This window comes from Halichoerus grypus, chromosome 1 (genome assembly GCF_964656455.1).
Source record: "Halichoerus grypus chromosome 1, mHalGry1.hap1.1, whole genome shotgun sequence".
NCBI lineage: Eukaryota > Metazoa > Chordata > Mammalia > Carnivora > Phocidae > Halichoerus > Halichoerus grypus.
Window position 1 is genome coordinate 202,043,798 of NC_135712.1, and position 26,717 is coordinate 202,070,514.

General features: G+C 49.1%; 1 protein-coding gene across 1 annotated transcript in view; it reads right to left on the reverse strand.

Annotated features, from left to right (window-relative positions):
- Positions 1-564: 564 nt before the first annotated feature.
- The window catches only part of EXOSC7 (exosome component 7), a 35,279-nt gene continuing 9,126 nt past the window's right edge, over positions 565-26,717 (reverse strand). The window contains exons 2-8 of the mRNA XM_036095864.2: positions 24,979-25,080; positions 24,588-24,682; positions 15,974-16,139; positions 10,016-10,086; positions 4,290-4,413; positions 3,156-3,311; positions 565-806 (exon numbers count right to left, since the gene is read on the reverse strand). Coding sequence (XP_035951757.1) covers positions 702-806; positions 3,156-3,311; positions 4,290-4,413; positions 10,016-10,086; positions 15,974-16,139; positions 24,588-24,682; positions 24,979-25,080 — 819 coding nt within the window. The 3' untranslated portion in view covers positions 565-701. The remainder of the gene's footprint in view (positions 807-3,155; positions 3,312-4,289; positions 4,414-10,015; positions 10,087-15,973; positions 16,140-24,587; positions 24,683-24,978; positions 25,081-26,717) is intronic.

Consider the following 26,717-nt stretch of genomic DNA (forward strand, 5'->3'; position numbering starts at 1 on the left):
ATAAAATCCAGAGCACTTTCAAAACAAGAGTGGTAAGAATGCTTGGCTAAGGACCAAAGTGGCCACTAAGCCCCGGACCCTAGGGAGCTCGGCCTGGATTTCTTGGAGGGCAGAAAGCAAGAACTGGGCCTCCCTAGGACTCAGGAAGGTTCACCAGCCAGGTGGAAGCCATGGGTGGGTACCTGGGGCATGTGCCTCCTTTCTCCTCCCCTAGAAGCACCAAATCCACAAGGAGAATGAACTCCGTGTATGTGTGTTTCTTTCTTTGAAAGCTCTACAGGGGGAAAATTTTTCACAAAATACATATGAGCATTTCCTTTAAACCATATTTCTGGTAAATCCTTATTCTAGTGTTTTTGTTGTTGTTTTGAATCCCTGCAGCAGGAGATAAACAAGTCTCCCTGGAGAGGCACGACCAGAGAATTCTCCCCGGGAGCAGATCTCTGGATCTAGCCATTCGCTAGACCAGAGCCAGACTTTCTGGCGGGGGGGGGGGGGGGGGGGGGGGGTGCCACCAAATGGCATCTTGGATTACTGCTGAAGAACTCTAACCGTACCAAACCAGACTAGAAAATATACTTTAATTTTACATGTACAAATGTTGCCTCAAATTTATAACAGATAAGAAAAATATATACAAACTGCGGCTTAAAAGGAAAAGCAAAAAAGCCAAACACCCCGCATTTGCGTTGATGTGCAAATCATCCCAGGAAGCCGACTTTCTGTCTCTTGGGCCCCAGGCTTTCCTCCTTGTGTAGGACGCTCTGCAGGGAGGCGTGCAGCACCTTGCCCACTCGCTTGCCGGTCTGCAGGACAGAAGAAAGCACACACCCGCTCGTGAGGCGCACACACTCGGACCAGGGACGCCTCCCTCCCTGCCTGCTAGCATTCTGAACTGCACACTTCCCTCTGCCTTACAGGGCTTTTACTTAGTGAAACAAATCAATATGAAAACAAACCCCCAACCACAACAACAGAGCAGTTACACTCTGGAAAAATCTCCATACTAAGAACAAAAACAAAGAACCCCCCACCCCCCCACCCGCGCCAACCCCCAGGCAGCCAGCAGGAAGCGGAAAGGCAACCTCGGCCATTAGCCTCGCGCTTAGCACTCCCGCTGCCATGACAACAAGCAGCAAAACTGTCAACCAAGCCTGCTCCCGGTGACTGCCAAGTCCCACTGTACTGTGGTGAGGATGCAGAGGGAGGCCACAGGGACTCGGAGTCTGGCTAATGAAGGAACAGATGGTTCTGGGGACACGTCTGAACAAGCAGTTTCTCTTTCACCTGCCACCAAATCTCTCCGCAGAGCGGCTCAGATGGGCCCGAGCTGAGCCCTGCACGGGGTCTCGGCCGTTGCTGCTACGCAGAGATGCTAAAGGCAGGGAACGCTGGAAGGAGACGCATCAGGAGGTCACACAACCCACCGAGTTCCTAATTAGCCCCTACGCAGAAGCCACACGGGGACCCCTCAGAAAACCACTCATACACAAAAATCTCTATGAAATTGTGATTGTGTCTGAGCTCACGCATCATTTTAAAACTCTGAGGAACCCACCACCAGCCTCCCCCCTCATTGAGTCGGCCGTGTTCCCAGAGCAGTTTTAACCCCACCGTGCCACGGTAGCACTCTCAGCAACGACAGGGAGCCAGACGCCTGGGCCTAGACCCCCAGCCCAATCCTCCCAGTTCCAGGGACCTTCTGCCCTGGCCTCTCACTGTAACACAGGATGGGACTCCAAGGATTACTGGAAACTTATACGAAAAGATCTCAGTCTAAAAGTGGGAAGTGATCAACTGTATGAAATGCTAAGTCAGGGCTCAGGTCCAAAGTGACCGTGGAAAGATTTTTACCAAAACATGAGACAAAGAGAAAATGTCAGTCAATCAGACAGGGGTACTGACCGTCCATATAAATGAAAGCGGGGAGCGAGGATAAGCGGGGAGGGGACAGGCAGGACACCGGGACTTGGGAGGTTGGAATGTGAATGGCAGAGGTTGGGACGGCGGCCCGTACAGCTACCCCGATGTTTTACATGTCACGGCAGGCACTTCCGGATGGCTGCATCCCTGGGTGAGACCAGAGCAGTGAGATGGGGCCTCGGGCCACAGTACCCCCCCCAGCAGGGTCTGCAGACCGCATTTGCCGCGCCCCAGAGGAGGATGCAGGGTGGCTCACCAGCAGGAGCTCTGGCGGCCACAGCACACCTGTGTATAAGGTGAAAATAGCCCAGTGTGGCTGCAGGGGGCGGCGGGAAGGCTCTGGAAACACACTGTCTGGGTTTGAATCCTAGCGCCAGCATTTATGAGCTGGGAAGCCCGTAGGCGAGTGACTTTATCTACTACACGTCTCCATTTCCACGTCTATAAAACGAAGGACAACAACAGTAGCTGCCTCACAGGATGGCTGAGGACTAAAGGACATAATAAATTTAAAGCACTAAAAAACAGGGTGCCGGACACACAGTAAGCACACAATAAATTTTCACTATTACTTATTACTTTTCTTGTTTTACATACTGGAATTCTCATAAAATTCTCCAGGGGGTGGAAAAAGAGTTCCTTCTAAGACAAGCCAGTTGTCTAGAGAGGCCTCTGGCAGCACTTATAAAGTATTTTAAGTGTTTTGTTTAAATAAAAAAAACTAGAAACTAGCCAATTAACCAACCGGCCATGAAGAATACCTGCTGCCACGCAGGGCTACACACCTGAGCTCAGGGCGCCGAAGAGAACGCGCGGAGGAGGGCTGACGTCTGCTGAGCACTCGGGGTAGGCCCCCACTGTGCCTCTACCTTTACTCACTCCCTTCAAAGGACAGGAAGCGGTCAGGCAGGAACCCAGTTCCCTCACCAGATCGCAAAAGCCTGGGCTTTTGGAGTTACAAGCGATTCCACGTAATCAGTCCAACACTTTCATCCAGAGACATGGAAATGTGGGATCAGAGAGGGAGAGGACGAGGAACAGTGACTGACAGGGTCCTTACCTCCCAGGCCAGAGCCCTTATTGCCTCCACCCTTGGCTAGGTCAGCAGACAACCAGCTCACACTCTGGGGTCAAAGGTGCAAAGGGAGAATTCCCATGGCGGGACCGAGGGGGCAAGAGGCAGCAAACGCTCCCTGTCAGGTGCCTGCACCTGCCTCAGGCTGGAGCCTCACCTCCATCATCTCAAAGATGCTCTCTGGGTCCAGGCTGCCCTTCCCCACTTTCCTCATGCACGTCACGACTCCTGTGCTGGTCACGGACACCAGCAAGCTGGCCAAGGAGCAGGCCTCCTCCTGAAGAGTAGCATCCACGACATGCCGATAGCCAATCTGCAAAGTCAGGGCAGCAGAGTTCACGTGAGGGTAACACACATCCCAGATCCCCAACCTTGATAGCCTCGTGGAGGAAGTATCTACACCAGCGAAGAACCCACACTCCCCATTCAAGATCTTATTTTAGATTTTGCTCACGTGGAAAACACCAGAAGCAATGTTCAATAATTCTATCACAGGCCACTATGGAAGCAGAATTACAAAAGCACGAGAAGAAATATGGGGTGGGGGTGGGGCTAGAGCCATAATTCAGAGACCCTCCAAGTCAGAGGCCACCAAGAGTCTCCAACAGAGGGGCGCGGGGAGAAACTGACACGTGAAGCCACGTGGATGTTTCACTGATGACAAAGATGAATCAAAAGGGTGCAAGCGAAGAGACACGCTCAAGAATGAGTCAAGTGCAGGTGGCTTTGGTCAGTCCCAATGCTTCACCATACCCCAGGCTCGTGAAGTGATTTCAGGGGAATTAAACCTGACCCACTCGGTCCTATTTCTATATGAATCCTGTGTGGACTCAGGGACAGGCCTTGGTGCACAGCCTTGGGCAGTGCCAGGGACATGACAGCACCGGCCGGAGGTGAGGCTCATCAGGCCTCTGTGCTCGTGTAAAAACCACACTTAATATAACAGATCCCCAGATCCTGCTCTAACCCCTCATTTCATAGACGTGCACACAGGGTGTTTGAGTGAGATGCCTGGTACGGAGGAGCTTAACAAACTCGAGCTACTATTACCACGAACCCACGTGTGCATTCCTGGGACTCCATCGTATCTTCCAATTAAAAAAAAAAAAGAAAAAAAAAGGAGCTGCTCACATACTGGTTTCTAATATAAACCAAATTACTGGATTTGGATTAACGCTACTTACACGTGGTTTGTGCAACTGTAACTTCTCAACCTATTAAGTAATCTTAATGGACTGGGGCTGAAGGGGGCCCACGGCAAATTCAAAAACCATCAGATAAAAGCACATACCTTGCACAGGGTGACAATGCAGGGGACGTTCTCCACACTCAGCCGGATGCAGTCATAAGGGTCATCTGAGAGTTCAATGTCCTTGGACCCCTCTTCATCCTCTAGAACACGAACTCTCGGTATCCTAGAAGCAAAAGCACAGTTAAAATTCCCACTTACTGTGAGGAAGAAAGAGAAATTCTTTTCCTTGAGATTGAGAATACGAGTCAGAATTCCTGTGTCTCACAAGATAAAGTCACACTCCACCTGTACTTTATCATCCTCATCCCTACCATCTGTCAAAAGTGCACCGGCAACACTGCAGAGCAGTGAAGTAAGGAGGTCTCTTTAAAAATGATGCTTGGTCAGTCATTAGGCATCTGCCTTCAGCTTGGATCACGATCCTGGGGTGCTGGGATCGAGCCCCGCATCGGGCCCCCTGCTCCGCGGGCAGCCTGCTTCTCCCTCTCCCACTCCCCCTGCTTGTGTTCCCTCTCTCGCTGTGTCCCTCTCTGTCAAATAAATAAATAAAATCTTCAAAAAAAAATAAAAATAAAAATGATGCTTGGTCAATCAGATATGCACATGGGGAAAAAAAAGAATCTTGATCTCTACCTCATACCATATACAAAAATCCATATCAAATGGACTACAGAGATAGAGGGGAAAGATAAAACAATAAAGCTTTTATTTCTTTAATATAAAGATTTTATTTATTTGAGAGAGAGAGAGAGAGAGAGAGCACGAGCAGGGTGAGGGGCAGAGGGAGAAGTAGACTTCCCACTGAGCAGGGAGCCCGATGTGGGGCTCAGTCCAGGGACTCCGGGATCATGACCTGAACTGAAGGCAGATGCTTAACCAGCTGAGCCATCCAGGCATCCAATAAAGCTTTTAGAAGAAAAACTAAGGGACGCCTGGGTGGCTCAGTCGGTTAAGCATCTGCCTTTGGTTCAGGTCATGATCCCAAAGTCCTGGGATCGAGTCCTGGGTTGGGCTCCCTGCTCAGTGGGGAGTCTGCCTGTCCCTCTCCCACTGCCCCTCCCTGCTTCTTGTATGTGCTCTCTCTCTCTCAAACAAATAAATAAAATCTTAAAAAAAAAAAAGAAAAACTAAAAACATCTTCATGACCTTGGAGTAAACAAAGATTTCTTGAACAGACCACAAAAAGGGCTTGCCATAAAGGGAGCAAAAACAATAGATTGAACTGTGTTGAGGATTATGAAGAATTATAAAATCTACTGCACAGATTTTTTATATGGTGCCATTTGTGAACAAAGCAAAGAATCTTAACCTAAAAGTGAATCCCTTCATGCTAAAATTACACAGGGGATGAGGGACTTGTTAGTGAATGCAGTGAGTTATTACATCAGATTCTTTTTGGTCTTTATCTTGTTACTTTCAGGCAGAAATTCACTTGTTAATCAGAAACTTTTCTTTGACATTTGAAGCCTTTTTATCCAAGACAGTCTGATTTTGGAAAATTATGTGTGCCTATGGAATACACTATAATAAAATAATACCATATATTTGGATAATTCTCTAAAGTTTACTGGGATACTTTCACGTTTATTTCATTGGAAAAAAAAAAAAAGCAATGAAATAGAGTTGAACATTTTAATTGCCTGTTACTCAGTATGTTCCCCAAAAGTCAAAAAAGACAAATGAAACTATGGCCAATGTTGTACTCATTTCCCCACCCTTCGAGTCTAACGCACTATCTGCCACAGGGAGGGACTCATTTATTGAATGAGATTTAATTACTCGTTCAAGGTCACAGCACTAACGACCACTGGAGCGAAGACTGGATGCAGGCCTTCCGGCCCCCACAGCAGCACTGGCTTCGCATTACTGCTAGCGTAACCGCACCTGCCTACACGAGGGCAGAGAAACTAGAAAACCAGACAAGAATGTACGTGTGTTTGTATTTTCTCTGAAACCACCAAGCTTTCCACTTTCGACATGTTGGCAGGTAAACAGATGACGAAGATAAAGCATGGGAAGCCAAAGAAGGCAAGTGGTGAGAAGTCCCTGCCCATGAATATTGTCAAGGCGTCCATCTGCTCCATATTTAGATACACATTTGTCAAAATTAACATATTTAGACCCATGTTAAGTGAAGAACAGGATCTGAACGGTATTAGAAAGTGCTGCTGAAGGCTGATGAGAAAGCCTGAGGGCAAAGAGAACATTAAGAGCTAAGGTTTCTTTACTCTGGAAAGAGCTATTTAAGCTAGTAGAGAAGCTCCCAAAGGGGGCAGGTCTCCAGTGTGGTCTAAAGGGATAAACCTGACCTGTGTAATTTCACTGGCCAGGGCCTCAGAACACAAGCTGCACTTACTGTTTTTCATCTTGATTAAATGGATATTAGAAATGAAATGATCTTCCCATGTCAGGCTGATGTTCTATACTTTCAGAAGAGCATAATCACCACTAGGCAGAATAAAACATTTTCCTCTGTACGATGTTTCAAAAAAATATTTTTTAAAAAGATCTTATTTATTTATTTGACAGAGAGAGAGACAGCAAGAGAGGGAACACAAGCAGGGGGAGTGGAAGGGAAGAAGCAGGCTTCCCGCTGAGCAGGGAGCCCGACGCGGGGCTCGATCCCAGGACCCTGGGATCATGACCTGAGCTGAAGGCAGACGCTTAATGACTGAGCCACCCAGGCCCCGAATGTTTCAAAATTTTAAAAGAATCTACGAACTTCTGTTTGTCAAAAGACATCATTTAGGGACTCAAGTAGCCAATAAACACACGAAAAGGTATTCAACTTAAATATTCATCAAGGAAATGCAAATTAAAACTACAATATGATACCAAGACACATGCCAGAACAGCAGATAGTAAAAAAAACAACGAATTGGCAAAGGTGTGAAGCAACCCAGAACGCTTACACAATGCTGGCGAGAGTACCAACTAGTAAAAGCACTTTAGAAAACTGTTTTACAGTATCTACTAAAACCAAACATAGTCGTGCCTTAGATGATCCAAAATTTTCACCTGTACCCAACAGAAGTGGGTAAATATGTGCAAGAAAAAGACAAAAATGTTCATGTTTGGAATAGCCCAAACCTGGAAACTACCCAGATGCTCATCAACAGTAGAATGGATAAATAAACTGTGACAAGTCACACAAGGGGCCACCACGCAGCAGAGAGCAAACAATGACTACAGGCCACAATACAGATGTCTCGAAACATAATGCTCAGTGAATGAAGCAGACACAAAAGAGAACACACTGTGTGATTTCACTTCTATCAAGTACAAAACCGGTCTACTGTTGTAGGACAACGGTTATCCTCAGTGGCTGAAGTGATCGCATGGGGTAGAGGATGAGAGGGCTTCTGGGGACAGCTGGCAACATTCTGTTTCTTGAGCTGGGTGTCGGAAACACATTTAACCCATAGAGTCCATCCATCCCCATGTGGGGTGGAGGAGCCAGGAAGGAAGAGGTGGTCCATTCAGCTACGTAATGGAAACAGATTTGGTGCTTTGCCCTGTTCCTCTAACAAAAGCCCTCTATGATTCCATCCCTGCTGGCTGTCCCTACACAAGGGCCACATCCACAGCAGATGAGCTGCAGCTGGGGAATGTCTGCAAGAACCAAGGGGTCCTGCTCGGGTCTGCCCTGGCTCAAAGTCTCCATGTCAGGGGCACCCAAGGTGTAAGTACTTTTCTTCCCCCAAGTGTAAGTATTAAGTAACATCCGATTTGAGCCAGTCAGGTAACCAGTTTGAATTTTGATTGGTATGTTAAAAAATAAGCCTGTGCAAACACACACACACACACATTTATCTTCCCAAAACTCTGGCCACAACCTGGTTCAGCTGAAGGGCTAGAGAATGGCCTCTTTCCTTCTAAAGGACACAGACTCCACAAAAGGTCTTTCCAGGGTGCCTGGGTGGCTCAGTAGGTTGGGCGTCTGCCTTCAGCTTGGGTAATGATCTCAGGGTCCTGGGATCAAGTCCCGCATGGGGCTCCCTGCTCAGCCGGGAGCCTGCTTCTCCTTCTGCCTGCCGCTCCCCTTGCTTGGTGCTCTCTCACTCTAATAAATAGATAAAATCTTCAAAAAAAAAAAAAAAAAAAAAAAGAGGTCTTTCCATGTACCAGAGGGGCCTGATGCCTCACACAGTCCACATTCCTTGCTACCTGTAGGGCTGTTCTTATTCTGGGGACGAGACTATGGCTATGCCCACGACAGATGTCCTCCCCAACCTGAGCAGCTGGGTTTCACCAAGCTGATGTACAGTTTGCCCAACACGTCCCCCATAGCCAAACAGCCTTGTCTGGTTCTACTCTCTCTTTTTGCCCTGGTGCCCATGGAAACCAGCTGGCAGATGGGTAGTTATTTCTGAAGCTCAAGGTACGACAGATGGCGACTTCCTTTCTCCTCCAAGAGAGCCCCAGCACAGGCTGCTACAATGGCATTGGTCCTCGGGCCCCACCGTGGCCACCAGTCCCGGGCCGACCTCTTGACCGATCTCAGCCAGGAGTCCAGTGGCACAGCTCGGGCTGGGGCACTCTACAGCTTTCATTCTCAGCAAATATTCCATCCTGCAATGTCTGACTGAAATTTATTTAACTTTTTGTTTTCTTCTGAATTACACAGGTAGTCTAAATTCACCATAGAAAACCTCTAACATACAAACGTTAAGTAGCCGATAAGAGGAGCACTGGAAAATAATCACAAAGCCCCTTTTGGGATATACCTACCTACCTACCTACCTACCTATCTATCTATCTACCTACCTCCCTCCCTCCCTCCCTCCAGACATATTCACAATACAAGAGTTACCAAAAGTAAAATACAACAAAACAAACGAGATGAGAGAACTGTGTGTAGTGCCTGGTTTTCTGTATTAACAAACCTCTAAATAGGCTGCTGTGCAGACTGCAAGCCCCTGTGTTGGGACACTCAGGTTGTTCCCAATGTCCCACCATTACAAAGAAGCCGTGACGAACATCCTAGAATAATACCCTTGCTCATTTATCCAATGAATTCCTTAGCCTATATCCCTAGAAGTCTCTAACCCTCATGTTCTATACCTCAGGATCCCCCATTCCCTTAATGTAAGTTCTCATTGCATGAACATCCCCACCCACATGCTTATTTTCAAATGTTGCAAACTTTCCTGCAAGAACCTGGTACATGGAAGGGGGGAAGGCTGTGTGATCAGTCAGAGGGAATACCAGCTCCAAGAGGGCTTGGTGCTGTGTCCCTTGCTACACAGCTGGCTGGGAAGCTGAACCACAGTGGAAGAACCATTTCCCGCCCTTGAACCCAAGAGCAGGCTGCCACCCTGCTTTTAGAACATTCCTGTGTCCAATCAAGGAATATGTGAGCACCTACTATGTGCCAGGCATTGCTCACAGCGCTGGGGATAGAGCAGAGTACACGACAGGCCAAACCCATGCTCCCGAGCAGCTGTATCCAGTTACAGTATTTGGACAGCTGACCTGCGGTTGCTTTCCACTCTTTTTGCTCCTCTGTGGTTTTCTGGTATTTTTCTACATGGGACGTGGTTACTTACGAAAATAACAACATAAAGAAGAAATACAGAAATATATGCATATATTGAGTTTTCCCTTGTGAAATCTGGAGCTTATCATGAAGTGCCACCGTGTTTAATGCTAAAGCCCCTTGTCACCCTCCCCTGTCAGCTTTGGTAGAAATGTCCCCAGCGTCCCATCACAAGTGTCTGCTCAGGCTCTGCGCAGGCCCCGGGGCTGTTTCCAGGAAGACTCACCTGGTGTTGAAGAGAGCAGCTTTCACAGCAAGGCAGACGGTGTCAAACAAGTTCCCACCGCATTCCAGCAGCTAAGGGAGAGGCAGGCAGCGGGGTGGGGAGGAAAAGCAACCGTCATTTCTTGCTCCAAGTACCATCCCAGTTAAAGGACACTGGTTCCCATGAAATGCTATTTACAAGATAAAGAGAAGAACGTGTGGATGCTCTCCTGGCTGACACTGGTGCGTTCACCCTCATTGCAAGAGGCACCTTGGAGGCTGTGCTGGCCTGGGCCCCGCAGGTGAGGTCACCGCTGGCCCTGGCTGTGGGGCCACCACTCAGCCTCTGGCTTGTGGTGGGTCTCCTCTACCTGGCCCCCCAGCCAGTTGGGTCTGCACTCAGGGAGGACATGATCACCTTTATTTCGTCCCAGCGGTTCCCGAGCGTGACTCTCCTCTGTGCTGACATAAACCCGGCCTCCAAACAGGTAAATCACGGTGGCCACTGACGCTGCAGCTGCCACCAGGTTCACGGTTATTAGCGTGGTGACCTCCTGTATGTAATCCCCAATGTACAGCTGCTGCTCAGACATGGAACAGACGCTCCGCGCTGCGCATTCAGTGCCATAAAAACGAAATTCTTGCCCAAGAGCAAAAGCATTGACTGCGCTTAAGTGTGCTCATTCAGCCGGGAAGGTCAGAGCACAGGATTAAGTGGATGGTGACACATCCTTCTGTCCTCATTTCAGTGATGCCCTCCTGGCCTGTGTTACCACCCGGCTTTGTAATTGCAGCTCACTGGCCTAGCGAGGACTAGCTCTCCTCCGTGTGCTTCAGACCCAGACCGCCGCCCAGCAAAGAGCTCCAGCTGGACTCGACTCAGACCATCTGCGAGGACTCCTGTCTTCACCAGTCAGCTGGGGGCTACTTTCCAGGGTGCCTGGGTGGCTCAGTAGGTTGGGCGTCTGCCTTCGGCTCGGGTAATGATCTCAGGGTCCTGGGATCAAGTCCCGCACGGGGCTCCCTGCTCAGCCGGGAGCCTGCTTCTCCTTCTGCCTGCCGCTCCCCCTGCTTGGTGCTCTCTCACTCTCTCTAATAAATAGATAAAATCTTAAAAAAAAAAAAAAGAGTTGCTAGACGTCCCACACCTCCTGTTCTCTCCCAGCTTGTCTGGACCTGTTCGCACACCTGCTCAGGCTGCTTTGGGTGTCCATACCGCACCCTGTGTCCCAACAGGCTGAATGAGCTCATACTCGTAAAGCCCTCCGCAGTGTGTCCAGCACACAGTAAGCATTAGCTAAGTGCTTTTACAGAATACTGGTTTGCACCTTCATTTCCCTGTTGCCGTCCTCCCAGACAGAGGGTGAGTGCTGCGCGTCCTCCATGTGCGTCGCTGACAGCTGCGCTCTCTAACCCTGGCTATGCATCACAACCACCTGGGGAGCTTATGCAACGTGCAGGGTGACATCACGGCGTGTGCGTTTTACTCCAGGCTTGAGGCGGTCCTGACGATCAGCCAGGGCTGAAGACCACCGTCTCCCACTCTGATATCCCAGTGTCTGTCTCATGCAAAGAAGGTGCTAGTGAAATGCTGACATCCGCTGTAGCGGCGGTGGGGTCTCCCCGCTGGAAGGGACCCTGGAGAGCACGTCACCCACCCTTCCTTGGCAGCTGGGGACACAGAAGCCCTCCCACTCGTGACACGGTGGCCTGCCACAAACTTTGATTTTCAACATTCTGGCTTATCAGCAAGAGAGGAAATCAAGAGGGCAGAATGCTAAACCCGATCTGCCCATGGGCCCCCCAAAGGGCAGGTACCAGCCTGCCTGCCTTCCTCCCTGGGGTGCAAAGGATAAGCCCACTCCAGGCCTCAGGTCTGCTTGCTCGGGCTCCTCACGGTGCGCCCCACAATGGGGTGACCCAGGTCGGGCAGTGTGGGTCTGACACTCTCCTCTGCCACTTGCTGGCCATGTGTCCTCTGAGCATCAGGTTCCCCCTCAGTAAAGCAAAGCCCTGCTTCTCTACAGGATGACTGCAAGGATTAAATGAGATCACATCCTTACCATTCCCGGCACATAACAGGGGCTCGAAGACCCTAGCTTCCTCTCCTGCTGCTAAGCAGGCACAGCCTAGTAAGAATCTTTCTGCTAAACACAGTGGTACGGCCAGAAGGCAGGGGACAATGGGTGCGATATGGACACCCAAAGCAGCCCGAGCAGGTGTGTGAACAGGTCCAGACAAGCTGGGAGAGAACAGGAGGTGTGGGACGTCTAGCATTACAGAGAGTCTGGGCTGTGGTCCTGGAGCAGAACACAGGTGAAAATCCCTCCTATAACAGAGGTGCGGAAGGAGCAGAACTGGAGAAGAGGAGGATACACATGGTCATAAACACACCTTTTCCTGTCAGGTGCACAGATTCTAGAATGTTCTTTTAGGGGAGCAGCACAACTTCTTCTGTTGGCCTTCTGGGGATGAAGGGTTTCTTTTCATAAGGCAAACCTCCAAAACATACTGCTAGGAAGCACAAGGAGAAAACATGTCTCCCCACAAAACACCTGCTCCCCCTGGACTTCCCCTCACCAACCTCTCAGACCCCCGGGCTCCATGCCTCCTGGCGCCACACACACAGCCAGCTGCCAGGTGCTGCGGTCACTCCCCCACTCTCTGTCCTCCCAACGCCCAGTGCCACGGACCATGCACCAGTCCCTCATCACGACTCCCGGGGTCACCACAAGACAGCTTTGTGACCCATCTGTCCACCAAAGGTCGCCTGCACGCTGTCATACCTAACAGGTATCCCACTTGGAGTAAAAACCATGCCATTAAAGAAGCAAGAAGAGCAAAGAAGGGTGACATTTCCAGGAAGTTACATTTCTACTCTCATAAGATAACCCAACTGAGGTAAAAAATAACACTGGAAATAGGGGGGTCATCTGACTGGAATAGTAAATGCACCTACAGTAAAAGCATGAAAACAGGGAAAGTTGCCCAGTGACTGTTTGAAAGATGGGCTCTGCTTAAGGACTATCCAGACCAGTTGGTAAAAATAAACTGAGATTCACTCATCTTTTTAATTCCAGTGACAAGACTGGATTTCCACCACCTTGCTTCAAACATGGATTCAATGTATTCAGTATATTTTTAGATGTAAGATAAAAACTTACTCCCCAAACGAAAGCCGACCCCCTACCTTGCATGCACCAAGCACGTGCCCATCAAGGCTGAACGCAAACACTGGCTTTCACAGAACTGGAACACCTCCACAGACACGAATTATGTGAATGACAAAAATGGATCTACCTCATTAATAATATATAGTTTCAAAAACTGCTTTCCTAATTCATTAAAAACTTTTTTTAAAAAAAGATGTTATTTATTCATTTGAGAGAGACAGAGCACAAGCAGGGGGAGTGGCAGAGGCAGAGGGAAAAGCAGACTCCCCGCTGAGCAGGGGGGCCCAACGTGGGACTCGATCCCAGGACCCTGGGATCACGACCTGAGCTGAAGGCAGATGCTTAACAGACGAGCATTAAAAACTTTTCTGAGGGGGCACCTGGGTGGCTCAGTTGGTTAAGCGTCTGCCTTCGGCTCCGGTCATGATCTCAGGGTCCTGGGATTGAGTCCTGCGTCGGGCCCCCCTGCTCAGCGGGGAGTCTGCTTTTCCCTCTCCCTCTCCCCCCTGCTCCTGCTCTCACTCATGTTCTCTCTCTCAAAAACAAACAAAAAAAACCCCAACTTTTCTGAGGATGACATTTCAAAAGCTCATGTCTTATTTCCAAAACAAATAGAGCCTTGAGAAAAAATATTAGAGAAGAAATCCAAATGCAAGGAGTTTTAAAAGGGAAGGTCTGCAGATGACAGGGACGCAGTGTACCACTGAGACTCCTGCTTACCACGTATCCTCTGCCCATGGAAGGAGGGCGCTGGTTCTCAACTGAGACAATGTCCCAGTAGTCATCCGTTTTGCAAAAGCCTTCGCTGAGAGAACAGGCCTCTTGACTAATCCAAAAGTGCATCAGGACCCCTCCCTGGAACAGCCTCCTACAAAACCACAAGTGTGCACAAATATGGACGAGAAACAAAGCAGGATCACCAAAGGACAAGTGCAATGCACCACAACGCTCGTGTCTTCAGCTTTTTTGGAGGTAAGGAAAAGACAGAATGTTCTTCAGATACAGGGTGGAACCTTACAGTTCGCACCACGGGGCTGTAACTCCCCAGGCAGCTATGAAGCTGCCTCTTATTCAGCAAGGACTGGAGGCTGCCCTTCCCTCCTCCTCAAAACCAGGACCTGCAAAATTACCTGCTTGGTCGGAATTGCACTAAAAGGTACATCCCACTTACCGGAGATGAGGAAAAGCAAATGGACTTTGTAATTGCATTATTTCTACCCATTAGCGTCAGCATGCAGAACAACCCGAACCTGCCAGACAATGATCACCGCTGCTATCTTCTGGCTAGTTGTGCTCCATCCATTACCAAATTAATTTAAAAGTATCCAGAAAGTCCTACTCTGTTTCATGCAGGATCAACACCTAGAGACAGCCAGGCTGTTCCTCGTCAGGAGGTTCACTCTCAGGCCACAAAATCTGCTCTATCTTTAGATTCATGAACGAATTTGTTTGATCAACAGCTTAGCCTTGTGATCTCAATCTGAAGTGGAAGATGTAGTCACTCATTTCAAGGTTCCTAAAATTTAACTAAAAAGAATAAAATAGACCCCACAAGAGCCTCTCCCTACATGAACAAGCAAGTGGCAAAATGAATGATGCCTATATGAGCAGTTACTGTCCAGCACCCAGAAGCAGGCCGTGGAGCCTCGGGCCGGGGCGGGGGGGCAGGGGGGAGAAGACACCAGGCAGGAAATGGGAGACTGGATGAGAGAGGCTCCTGGAGGAGCAGAATCAGAGGCAGGGTCTCAGGGTCCTCCTCTGGGAAGCGAGGGACACAAAGCAGGTGGGCTACAGGGTGCTTTCAAGGGAGGATGTCTTAGTGGGATCAAGAGCAAGCACTGGCCTTAAAGAGATGCGGCTTTGAGGCCCAACCCCACTCCTCACAAGCTGAGACCTCTTGGGCTAGTCGCTGTACCTCTCCAAGCCTTAGTTCCTTCACCTGTAAATGGGGAAGACAGCAGTGTCTGCTTGCAAGAGCCCTATATGGGCCTACATGAAAATGTATATAAGAAGCTCGCTCCCGGGGCACCTAGGTGACGTCCAACTCTTGGTTTTGGCTCAGGTTATGACCTCAGGGTCGTGAGATCGGGCCCCGCATTACACTCCATGCTAAGCATGGAGTGTGCCTCAGTTTCTCTCTCCTTCTCTCTCTCTCCTTCTCCCTCTGCCTCTCCATCCCCGTGTGCTCACTCTCTAATAAATAAATAAATCTTTTTAAAAAAAAAAAAAAGCTCATCCTCATTCCACTTAGAAGAATACGCCAACTTGCCTAACTTCTGCCCATCACCTCCGTCTGATACCACCTAGAGAGCATCTCGTTTTTTTTTCTCCTTCCCCGACAGGCCCAGTGGATAAGCTTAGGTGCTACCATGATAGGACTGTTCTGTGATTTTTTTTTTTAAAGATTTTATTCATTTATTTGAGAGAGAAAGAATGAGAGGCAGAGAGCATGAGGTAGGAGGGTCAGAGGGAGAAGCAGACTCCCTGCTGAGCAGGGAGCCTGATGCGGGACTCGATCCTAGGACTCCGGGATCATGACCTGAGCCGAAGGCAGTCGTTTAACCAAGTGAGCCACTCAGGCGCCCTGTTCTGTGATTTTTACTGTAGGATGGTATTCTCTGTGTGCTATGACACGTGTTGTATTTATTTCAAAAACTTATTACAGGACATCATGCTTTTTCCATCTAATCTCACCCTGGAAGTTGAAAGCATCCACTTGAAGAGGGAAAAAGCGCCGGGAGGAAAGTAGGCCAACTGGTCTCCAGCAGAGGCAGGCGGTGTGGCCAGTACAGCAACGTGATACGTACCAGCACGTCCACATAGAGGATCCAACAATGCTCCCGGGGACTAATGCAGAGGGACTTGAGGTCGACGCTGCTCTTGTTGTTAAATATCCGGTAGAGGGTATTAGCAATCTCCGTGCCAAGGTCATCACCTCCTCGACCTTCAAATTCAGGGGTAGCATTGGCCGAACTACATGGAGAGGCAACAGAAAAGCTGAGTGAGTCTTTTCAAAAACAAAGAGCAAAGGCACAGGGCTTTGTTCCAGTCGCCCTGTGGAATGCTGAAAGGACCAGCGCTCTAAGGAAAGTTGCTGCAGTGGGAAAGATGGCACCCGCCCCGTTTCCAGCCTCCAGACGCGGGTGCAGAGAGCCAGACTGGCACCGCGCCCTGTTTGTCAGTGTGCGTGATGGGCGTCCCCCCGCCCCCCACTTCTAACAGAAGCCATCTTTATCCAAAGAGAAACAAGAGAACAGTAGTAAAATGAACCTTGGCCAGTAAACTCTCTGGAGAGTGGAAAACGCCCCTCGGGCAGGCCCAGGAAGCCAGGAGGCCTGGGGAGTCAAGCAGTCTGGTCAGAGGGGTCACATTACGGACACCATCCCGAGTTTCCACAGCCTTAGAATGCACCATGAAACTCTCAAAGCAGAAACCACAATGTAAGCACAGTGAGTGACCTTCCTGGAACGATTTAGAAGATCTGTATGACAGTTATGTCACAAAATTTAGCTTATCACTGAACAGCAGGAAAGGGAAAGGAGAGAGAAGGACTGGCGGCTGATTAAATATTAGATTATCCCTTTTACTTTATTTGCTATTTTTTCAAGAGAAAAACTTTTCCACTTTGGCCTCCTGAAACTTATGCCCAATTACCTCAATGAAGAAGGAACAGGCATCAACATTTGCTGCCCTAAGCATTACTCAAAAGTATTTAATGGGAAATTTCTGAGGGTTTTGGCTTAATAAAAACAAACCCTCAAAACATCTGTGAGATAAGTAAACATTCCAGTAATCATTTTACTGGAATGAACAGAGTCCAGAAGGTAAGACACCAGCTGTCTCACAATGCTCTCTACAAAATCACATACTGACGCTCTCATCCATCTAGAAGGTACCAGCTCCATGCTAGGCACTGGAGGGACAGCCTGAGCAAGGCGGATGAAGGCCCCAAGTCAGCAATTTCACAAAGTCGGGGGCAACTTCATGATAGGGAGCAAACAGCAGGAGTGGGGCCGAGGAGGATGTCGACCAGTGCCGGGGGTCACAGGCGACCTCACACTGGAATGTGGGCAGAAGTCGGTCAGGCTGCAGACAGGCATGGGGATTCCAGGCAAAGCAAAACCCGTGTGAAGGCTCAAGGCTGTGCCCACCCCGTCTGTGTAATGCTAAAAGAAATCTCACCGGATACATTTAAATATCCCTTTTGTCTAGTCCATTCTAACATAGGCATAAGAATGACCCCTAAAATAATGAGAGTGTATCACTATACAGTAACTTTGCTTCCCTAATTATACAGTCTTCCCTGACCACTATGAGCCAGCAGAGCCCCAATTTAAAATCCCCAAGAGAAACTTCATCACTGCCACGGCAGCCTCGCTGTTCCCTCACTGCTTCGGCTGGACTCAGGCACTGAGCCATGAAAAGCAGCTCATTTATGGTGAAATAATCAAGTTCCCAAGGACCAACTTAATAATTCTGCACAGCCAGCAAAACAAAAACTGTTTCTAATTTACACACTAAGCAATCAATATTAAGATCCATCTTTTAAGTGTTTAAAAACACATCTATATAGATCTGAGTGGACAAATCCAGCCGGAGGTGCTTATGCTTAAAATGCGTACTTTTTCCTGACTACAGTGGGCCACAACCTCCTGGGGGGGATTAATTAATTACTCAGGGACTGATGCATGTACTCTTTTACAGCCCTAAGGGATGGCTTACAGACTTTCCCAGGTCTAACTGGCTAAATTAATCTACCCACAAAACCACACCCCACTGGGGTTTTTTTGGACACTGAGCTAATTTAAAGTGGGAATTTTTTCTATTCTAAAAGCTTTTTTTTTCTTTAAACACATTATTCTTTATAGCTGGTAGCCAGACGGAGAGGAAGGTTTAGAGGCTCATGAGACCACAGAAAACTCCTGCATCTGGATGGTGCCCGGGTCCTGGACCGACTCCGGGGAGGAGGCTGGAAAAATGGAAGGAAATTGTTGGGGCGGGGGTTGGGGGTGGGGGCATAATACTTCTGGTAATGTGAGAAAAGCCAGAGACCCTCTCTAACAAAGGATGAAGAGTAGGGTTGGGGTAGAGAACGGAGGGTCCCCTTCTTATCACTAGGGGTGCTCCTAGCACAAGGACACTTCTTGGGAGAGGTGGGACAGAGATGCAGACCCAGAAAAGGGCCTCAGAGACCATGTCAGAGGACAAGGATGCCCATAGGGGTTGGCCAGGTAACTCGTGCTCTGAACAAAGAGCTACCAGTGATCCACAGGCAGTGATGGAGACTCTGACAGACTCGCTAGCCTGTCTAAAAGCATTTTAACTCACCTTTGAAAACAAACTCCGCTAGTGAAACAAAAATCTCACAGGTGGGCTCTGACCTAAGGGAGAACCCGGAGAGACTTCAGATAGTCTGACTCTCTCATTTTACAAGAAGGAAAACTTGAATGTTCTTTTAGAACCACTGGAAACCACTCTTAGCACTTCAGATGTACCAGCTCACTCGATTCTCGCAACAACTCTATGAGCTAGGCACTATTTCCGACCCCATTTTAGAGGAAATGGAGCTGAGTCCCAGAAAGGTTATATAATTTGTCCAAGCTCACACAACTAGTGACCGGGGAGCTAGATTCCAACCCAGGCAGCCTGGCCCTTACCTGCTAGGCGGCACTGGATTCCCATTGAATGTGTAGTTTGCCATGCCTGGCTTGTAGCCTATTGTGAGTCAAAGTAATGAATGGATGCTCTGGTCTTGGGACTTATTACTAGATCACAAATACTGGAGTCAAGGAACGCAGGCCAAAGGAGTCCTAGATAAAAAGCTTCTCTATTAAATGCAAAGTTTAAAAGAGAGCGCGCACAGGCTGTTGTTAATCCTGGCCCCCTGCTCAGAGGTATCACAATACATTGTTTCAGTAGCGGAGTACACACTTGGGGCTTGGGGCATAAAACCAAGTGCTTTCTGTGTCTACAATTGCCAAAACCAATTCAGATCCTTCATAAAGTATGACCCAGCCCCTCTTCCCCGGCTGTGGGGAAACTGCTTACCAAGCCAATAAACTAATAAAAATCCTGGGAATGCTGCCCCTCCCAGTTCTCCACCCCTCCTGACTCATCACCTCTACTCTGCTCCTCCTGCTTGGGCCATCTCTGGTTTAACTGGGGTAGGGTGAGATCAAGGCCATGTCTACCTGGGATAGGACTTCAGACACTAGGCCCATGATTTCCCCTGTGATCAATCTAGCCTGCAAATCTATGGAGTCTTACAGCCAGGTCAGGCCAGGACCACGGCAGACAAAAGTGATTCAGTGGGTCTGTGGGGGCAGGGCTAACTCTGGGCCTTACCCGTCTAGTGGTCAGTCATCCAGCCCTGCCGCAGGCCCCAATTCCTCCCATTCCCCTGTGTGTGCAGGTGCTCATTCCTGAACCTGCAGAAGCTTCCCCATGAGTGGGAACGGGGAGGACAGGAGCACATTTTGAGCTTTTCATTGTATGCATTGTATGTCCTTGAAGTTTCTGGGAGAGTTATCAGCTCTGGAGACTTCCAGAGTACAGCTAGCTTCGACTGACTTCTGCAAGTTGCCTGTCTGCTTTGTCCCCTGCCACCCCAGCCCATCAGGCACTAACAGTGACCCCCTCCAAGCAGCACTAAGCAGTGAGAAACAGAGATCAAGTGGCTCCATCCACCAATTCAGGGCTTAAAGCTTCTGGTTCAACATTAGAGATAAATACAAGCGATCACAGTGAAAAGTAGTTAAGATCCCACAGGGAAGTGGCAAGTGTTGGGCACACTGAAATGTCTATGAATGAAAAATGTTCTCCTCAACTTCCCCCAGTGAAGAACCGAAGCCTCTCAGAGAGGCTAAATCAAGCTTCCTGATACCCCCCCATCAACATGGTGTCAGAGCTACGAAGAGACTAGATGGACCGCCACCTAGTGGTAGCCCAGAGTCATATACCAGCTCCCTAAATTCTTACCCTCCTCTGGGTTCAGATGGAAATCATCTTTTCCCAAAGTTTCAAAGTTCTGATTTAAAACAGTCTGTTCTCAAGTTACAACTAACACACCAAAGACATGAGACAGGAGTCAGGAGGTCCGAGTTTGCTCCCAGTTTTAGTGAGTGTGCTGCCAGGCATCTCCGGGGCAGTGCTCAGGAATCCCAAGTCTTTACTACTCCACGGAGATGGGGTCGGGGTCGGGGTCAGGGTCAGTGCAGTTGGGTACCCGCCCCAAAGGGTACCCATTCCCAAGACACAGGGAAAATTATGGGGGTGGGAGGCAATGTCTACCTCAGGTGCCACTATCATTCCAAACAGACAAAACTGAAGTAGAGGGGCGCCTGGGTGGCTCAGTCAGTTAAGCGGCTGCCTTCAGCTAAGGTCATGATCCCAGAGTCCTGGGATCGAGCCCCACATCGGGCTCCTTCCTCAGCGGGGAGCCTGCCTCTTCCTCTCCCTCTGCCTGCCACTCCCCCTGCTTGTGCTCTCCCTCTCTCTATCTCTATCAAATAAATAAATAAAATCTTTAAAAAAAAAAAAGAACCTGAAGGAGAATGAGGTAGCAGAAAAGCAGTTTTCTGAGACCTCTCCAATCACTGGGAATTTACATAATTAAACCCTGCAAGTTGCTGATAAGTCAAGTCAAGCTGGGCTCAGACTGACAGCCCCGCCCCACCCCAAGCTGGGTAACACCTCTCCTTCAGCCTGTGGATGGATGAGGGTCTCGTGCTCTCCAGCAGAGGGGTCAGTGGGGAGCACCCTTCGTGCTGGGCACAGCCACAGATGTCCAGAAGCCATTCCTATTTGCTGGATGGGAATAAAGGGGTTCGTTTATGCAATTACGAGTTGCTCTTTGAAGACCCAGATGAGGTTCTGATAAAGGTGGCAGTCGCAGGTGCTTGGTAAATCAACATCTCCCTTGTTTGTAGGAACACAAGGTTTTGTGACTCTCTCATAGTGATTCTACCTGCTAGACTGATCATATTAACTGAGCCACGTGAAGACACTAAAGTGTGCCACCTTGTGATTATCCATCTTGAAAGAGAGTCAGGAGAACTCCCTGGGAACTGGAGCTCCTGGGCCTGTTGAGGGTCTCCTGACACTTACAAAGGGAGAAAGGAGAAAAGCAGGCAGCCCTGCTTGGTCAGGGGGGGAGAGGCTACTCCTAGAAGCTGGATCTTGGGAAGAGGCAGGTCCAAGCATCCTCCCACCCTGGAGCCACCCTCCCTTTACAGCTGGGACAAGAAAGGGACAAGAGCAGCAGGCTAACCTGGAGTCATGTTCAGACACAGAGCCACAAGGAAATGTGTCCCCTATGCCAAGCATCTGAGGGCAACACCTTCCCTTTGGTGTGGCTGGGTTGACTGTGGTCTGCCGAAGATGAAGGAGGTAGAAGATGACAGAGAGGTGAAAAAGAAAAGCAAATTACAGTGCTTCACACATGGTGCCTGCTCCTCAGGGACTGTTTATTGCACTGAATTAGGCAGATCAAGGCCAGGAGAGGTATTTTTCTTTCTCCAAGAGCAAAGGGATAAGTTGGAAGCTTGAACAAGGTCACCAAGACTTAAAGGATGGGCCAGTCCCACTGGATGACTCAGGCTGGTGAGAGCAGCCAGGTCCAACCAGGGGAGGAGACTGCCTGGGGGTATGGGGGGGTCTCACAGGGCAGGGTGCAAGAATGGGCTGGAAGGAAAACTGGCCAGAAAGCTGAATGCAGATACGCTCTCAGAACTCTGAGCACAATATCCCTGGAAAGCTGGCTTCTGCGGGCTGCATGGAGTAGAACAAGCAAAGACCCAGACCGGGAGAAGTCTGAGCTGGCACGACCGGCTCTATGACCCTGCGGAATTCACTTACCCTCTCTCAACACTAGTCATCTCTCTCACAGCGATGTTGTGAGGACCAGCTTCTTTTTATTTTATTTTACTTATTTATTTGTGGGGGGAGAGGGAGAATCTTAAGCAGGCTCCACACCCACTGTGGAGCCCAACGCATCACTTGATCCCACGACCCTGAGATCTTGACTTGAGCTGAAATCAAGTGTAGACGCTCAACCAACTGAGCCACCCAGGCGCCCCTAGGACCAACCTTTGAGTTTGAAAGAAGACCAGAAGACACTAACTCACCATATAAACTGTGGGTTAGCATCTATGCCGAAAAGGTGCACATAGCAGGCCCAAGGCTGCTATCTTTGGAAGGGACTGCTTGCAAGGTGGGCCCTCATTTGCCATCCGGGAACTTGACAATAAGTGTTCCCAGTCAACAGTGAACTATGGTCCGCTGTGCCTAGACTCTTTGTGCAAATAATATGATAAGGTGACTATGTGCTGTCCTTCTTGGAGTCTGGGCTTTTGGTACGTGTTAAGCAGAGGGTGCCCATGTGACCAGCCCCGATAAAAATCTTGGGTGCCGAGTCTTTAATGAGCTTTCTTGGGCAGAATCATCACACACATGTTGCAGCATTTCCGTTGCTATAATAAATCTCAGCCAAGAGTACAACTATATGCTGAGTCCTGTGGGTCCTTCCAGAAAATCTCCAAATATGGGGTGTTCTTGGGGACTCTAATACAGAATCAATATTATATAGCTGCGCGTAGCATAAGCTAATAGAGATCCTTACCACCTCAAGAAAGCCTGCTGTCACCACCTAATTAGAAGTGAAGTTATAGACAGAAGATGGGACTGGGCGAGCAACCCAGTAAAGAGCGCTGAGCCCAAGAAAGGGGAGGCAATGGCGGGGGGCGGGGGGGGGGGACACTTCCTGAAAGCCTACTGGGAGCCAATCATTGTGGTGGTGCTCACTCTGTCGTCCTCATTTCCTTTCTTCATCATCGCAACAGTATCATTATCACTATTTTTTAGATAAAGAAATTCAGGCACAGAGAAACTGAGTAACAACCTGAGGTCACAGAGCTGGCCAGAGAAGGACAGCTGGCTGCAGAAAGTGCCGAGTCCCGGCTCTTCCCAGCACCCACGCTGCCTGCCTCGCTGCCACTCCCTCCATCAGGCTGTTTGGCCGGCCCTTGTCCTTTCTCTGCCAAGCAAGTCATGAAAAGTTTTCTGCAAAACTAGAGCAGGAAAGGGGCGCCTGGGTGGCTCAGTCGTTAAGCGTCTGCCTGCGGTTCAGGTCATGATCCCGGGGTCCTGGGATCGAGCCCCACATCGGGCTCCCTGCTCAGCAGGAAGCCTGCTTCTCCCTCTCCCACTCCCCCTGTTTGTGTTCCTGCTCTGTCTCTCTCTCTGTCAGATAAATAAATAAAATCTTTAAAAAAAGAAAACAAACAAACGACTAGAGCAGGAAGAGAAACAGGGCATTTTAGACCAAATGACCCTTATTATCTATGTTTGATATTTTTCAAAGCATTGCAAAACCCACCATTTCATTTGACTCTCAGAACCATCATGTGCCAGGCTGCCTGGCAATGCCCTCCTTTCTCTGACAGGGACAACGAGGCCCAGCACCGACCGGGTGACTAGGACAAGGGCAGGACTCAAGCCAAGGCCTTCTTCCACATATCCCAGTGCCAGGCACCTAGGAGGAACGCAGGAAATACCTGCTGCCTGCAGGAATGATGACCGAATACAAAATAAAAGTGGGCTCAACAGGAAACCAGAGGTCTAGTCTCTGAATCTTCTTTTATTATTTTATTTTATTTTTTTTTAAGATTTTATCTATTTATTTGACAGAGAGAGACACAGCGAAAGAAGGAACACAAGCAGGGGGAGTGGGAGAGGGAGAAGCAGGCCTCCCGCTAAGCAGAGAGCCCGACGTGGGTCTCGATCCCAGGACCCTGAGACCATGACCTGAGCCGGAGGCAGACGCTTAACGGCTGAGCCACCCAGGCGCCCCGTCTGAATCTTCTTTTAAATCGTTTTTCTTTAGGGCACCTGGGTGGCTCAGTTGGCTAAGTCTCTGACTGTTGATTTCGGCTCAGGTCACGCTCAGCGGGGAGTCTGCTTGAGGATTCTCTCTCCCTCTCCCTTTGCCCCTCCTGCCCACCTCGCACACACACGTGCTCTCTCTCTCAAATAAATAAACACATCTTCTAAAAAATATAAATCATTTGTCTTTAAAAACATATGCATAGGGATGCCTGGGTGGCTTAGGCGTCCGACTCTTGGTCTCAGCTCAGGTCTTGATCTCAGGGTCGTGAGTTCCAACACCACATTGAGCACCACAGCCAGCATGGAGCCTACTTAAAAAAAAAAAGAATGTGGTACACCTGGGTGGCTTGGTCAGTTGAGCGCCCACCTTTGGCTCAGGTCATGATCCCAGGGTCCTGGGATCGAGTCCCTCGTTGGGCTCCTTGCTCAGCAGGGAGCCTGCTTCTCCCTCTGCCTCCAGCTCCCTCTGCTTGTGCTCTGTCTCTCTCTCTCTCTAATAAATAAATAAAATCTTACCAAAAAATGCATAGTACTGACCAGTCAACGAAGAACTCCAAGTAACCTTCATTTGGTTTCTCCAGCTTCGGTGTCCCCATTTCTGCTTTCACTCCCACCAAGATGTCTGTGTGACCCTGAGGACATATGCAAGAAGGGTCCTCACTCAGGGCAGATAGCCAGATACCCAACCACCAACCTCCTCTCCCAAACTATGACCCCGGGGGACTCTTTTAGGAGCCCTGCAAAGGAACTTGGGAAGTGGCCCTTTGAAAAGCTAAGGGGTCCTTCAGATCTAGACAGATGCCCTCCCAGACTCTGGCCTGGATTCCTTGGAAAGATATGCACTCCCAAAGCCCACAGGGGCCTGCGGCTGGCTCCCTAGGGCCTGCCCGTCCTCCCCCTGGGCACGGGCTGTGGTCGCAGTACTCACCAGCTTGACCCTGGCAGACCCACTGGTGTTAGACACCACGTCGGTTTCCACTTCGACGTATCGGTAGTCCTCACAGCCACGGCCATCCACACGGAGGTCTTCCTAAGGGCAACAACCACAACTCTAATACAACCACCACCAAACCGCCAACAGACTTCTAAACTCGTTCACGCCATTTCCCCCAGGGAACTAGGCAGTACAGCATCCCTGCTCTCTTAGTGAATCACCCAGAATTCTATCCTCGTAGCGAGGAACAATATTACTATTTTACATGTGAGGGAATGAAGACTCAGAGAAGTAAAGCGATGTAGCCCAGGTCCCACGGCTGGTGAGAGCAAAGCTGGGTTTCCACCCAGGCCTGACCAGGAGCAAAGTCCATACTACATCCCACTACCCCAAACAGGCACACGAACAGACAAAATCTGAACGAGAGACAAAATAAGCTGCCTCTTCCCAAATCGGCAATTCCCAAATTGCGCCAGGAAGTCTGTGTTGTCAGAGCTACAACTGTCTCGGCTGTAGCCCCCCTGCCCCCCCAAACTCAACAAAACCCACTCTGTGGACAGCCAAAGATACCCAGCTCTTCTCTTCTAAACCAGGCATTCTCGAGAATAGGGACAGCATGCCTCGGCCCGAGGGCCACCTGCCTCCGCAAAACGTTTTACTTTACTGGAACACAGCCACGCCTGCTCCTTGAGGCAGTCTGTGGCTTTCAAGCTACAATGGCAGAGTTGAGTGGTTGTGATGGAGATCTTCTAACCTGCGAGGCCCAAATCTTCACTGTCCAGCCCTTTAGAGGAAAAGTTTGCTGACCCTTGCTGCAGAAGATGGATTTCAGAATGGTCTACGTACTGCCTACCCCTTATCCCCGTGTATTTACTTCTTCTGTTATTTACTTCCATCAATATAACTCATGGATATCTGTTTTATGCTGCGGCTGTAATCCAATACTGTCATTACTTATGCTGTTGCTCAAAGTGTTCCAGATTTGGCCACTGGGGGTTCCTTTGGGTTGGTTCCTGCATTCTTTCAACATGCCCGTGATCTTTTTTGAGCACATCTTTACTTCTGACAAGACAAGATGTTCCAGCCTCTGGTATTTCTCCCTGCCCCAGCCCTGGGATCAGCCCTTTCTCCGAGGAGTCCTGGTTCCTTTCACTGAAGAACAGTGCTTTAAAAACCAGGATCTGATTGCTAAGTAAGTTCATTGCTCCTGGGGTATCATTGCTTCCAGAACTTCTTCGCAGACAGAGCTAGATAACATATATGTTTGCCAACCCACACAGCTGTATTTATTTCTGAGTCTATCTACATAACTATTAAAAGGCCATGCGTTCACACTGATAGTTGGTTCTAACCTTCCTCCTTGTTTTATTTGTAACTTCTTTCTCAGAAAGTGAGAAACCTGGCTCTCATTATCCACAATGTATTTATGTATTTGTTAAATCTTGAGAAACAAGTTTACTAATGGAGGATAGTATTTGTGTAGAGTTCTTTTCCTCTTTAGCCTTACAGTGCCCAGCCAGAATCCTGTTTTCCAGGTGTCTTCCTCACCCTTCAGCGTGGCTCTGCTATTCCCCTGCACCTGTGAGGTTCATCTGTAACTGTTTGTGCTCCAACGTGGGTCCCTCGCACCCTGGCTACTTTAAATTACTCATTAATTTTTGGGGTATGTGGACTATCACCATGACTCTAGGAGTCAAAGTTATCAGAAAAGCTGTGCTTAGGGAAAGGCCGCT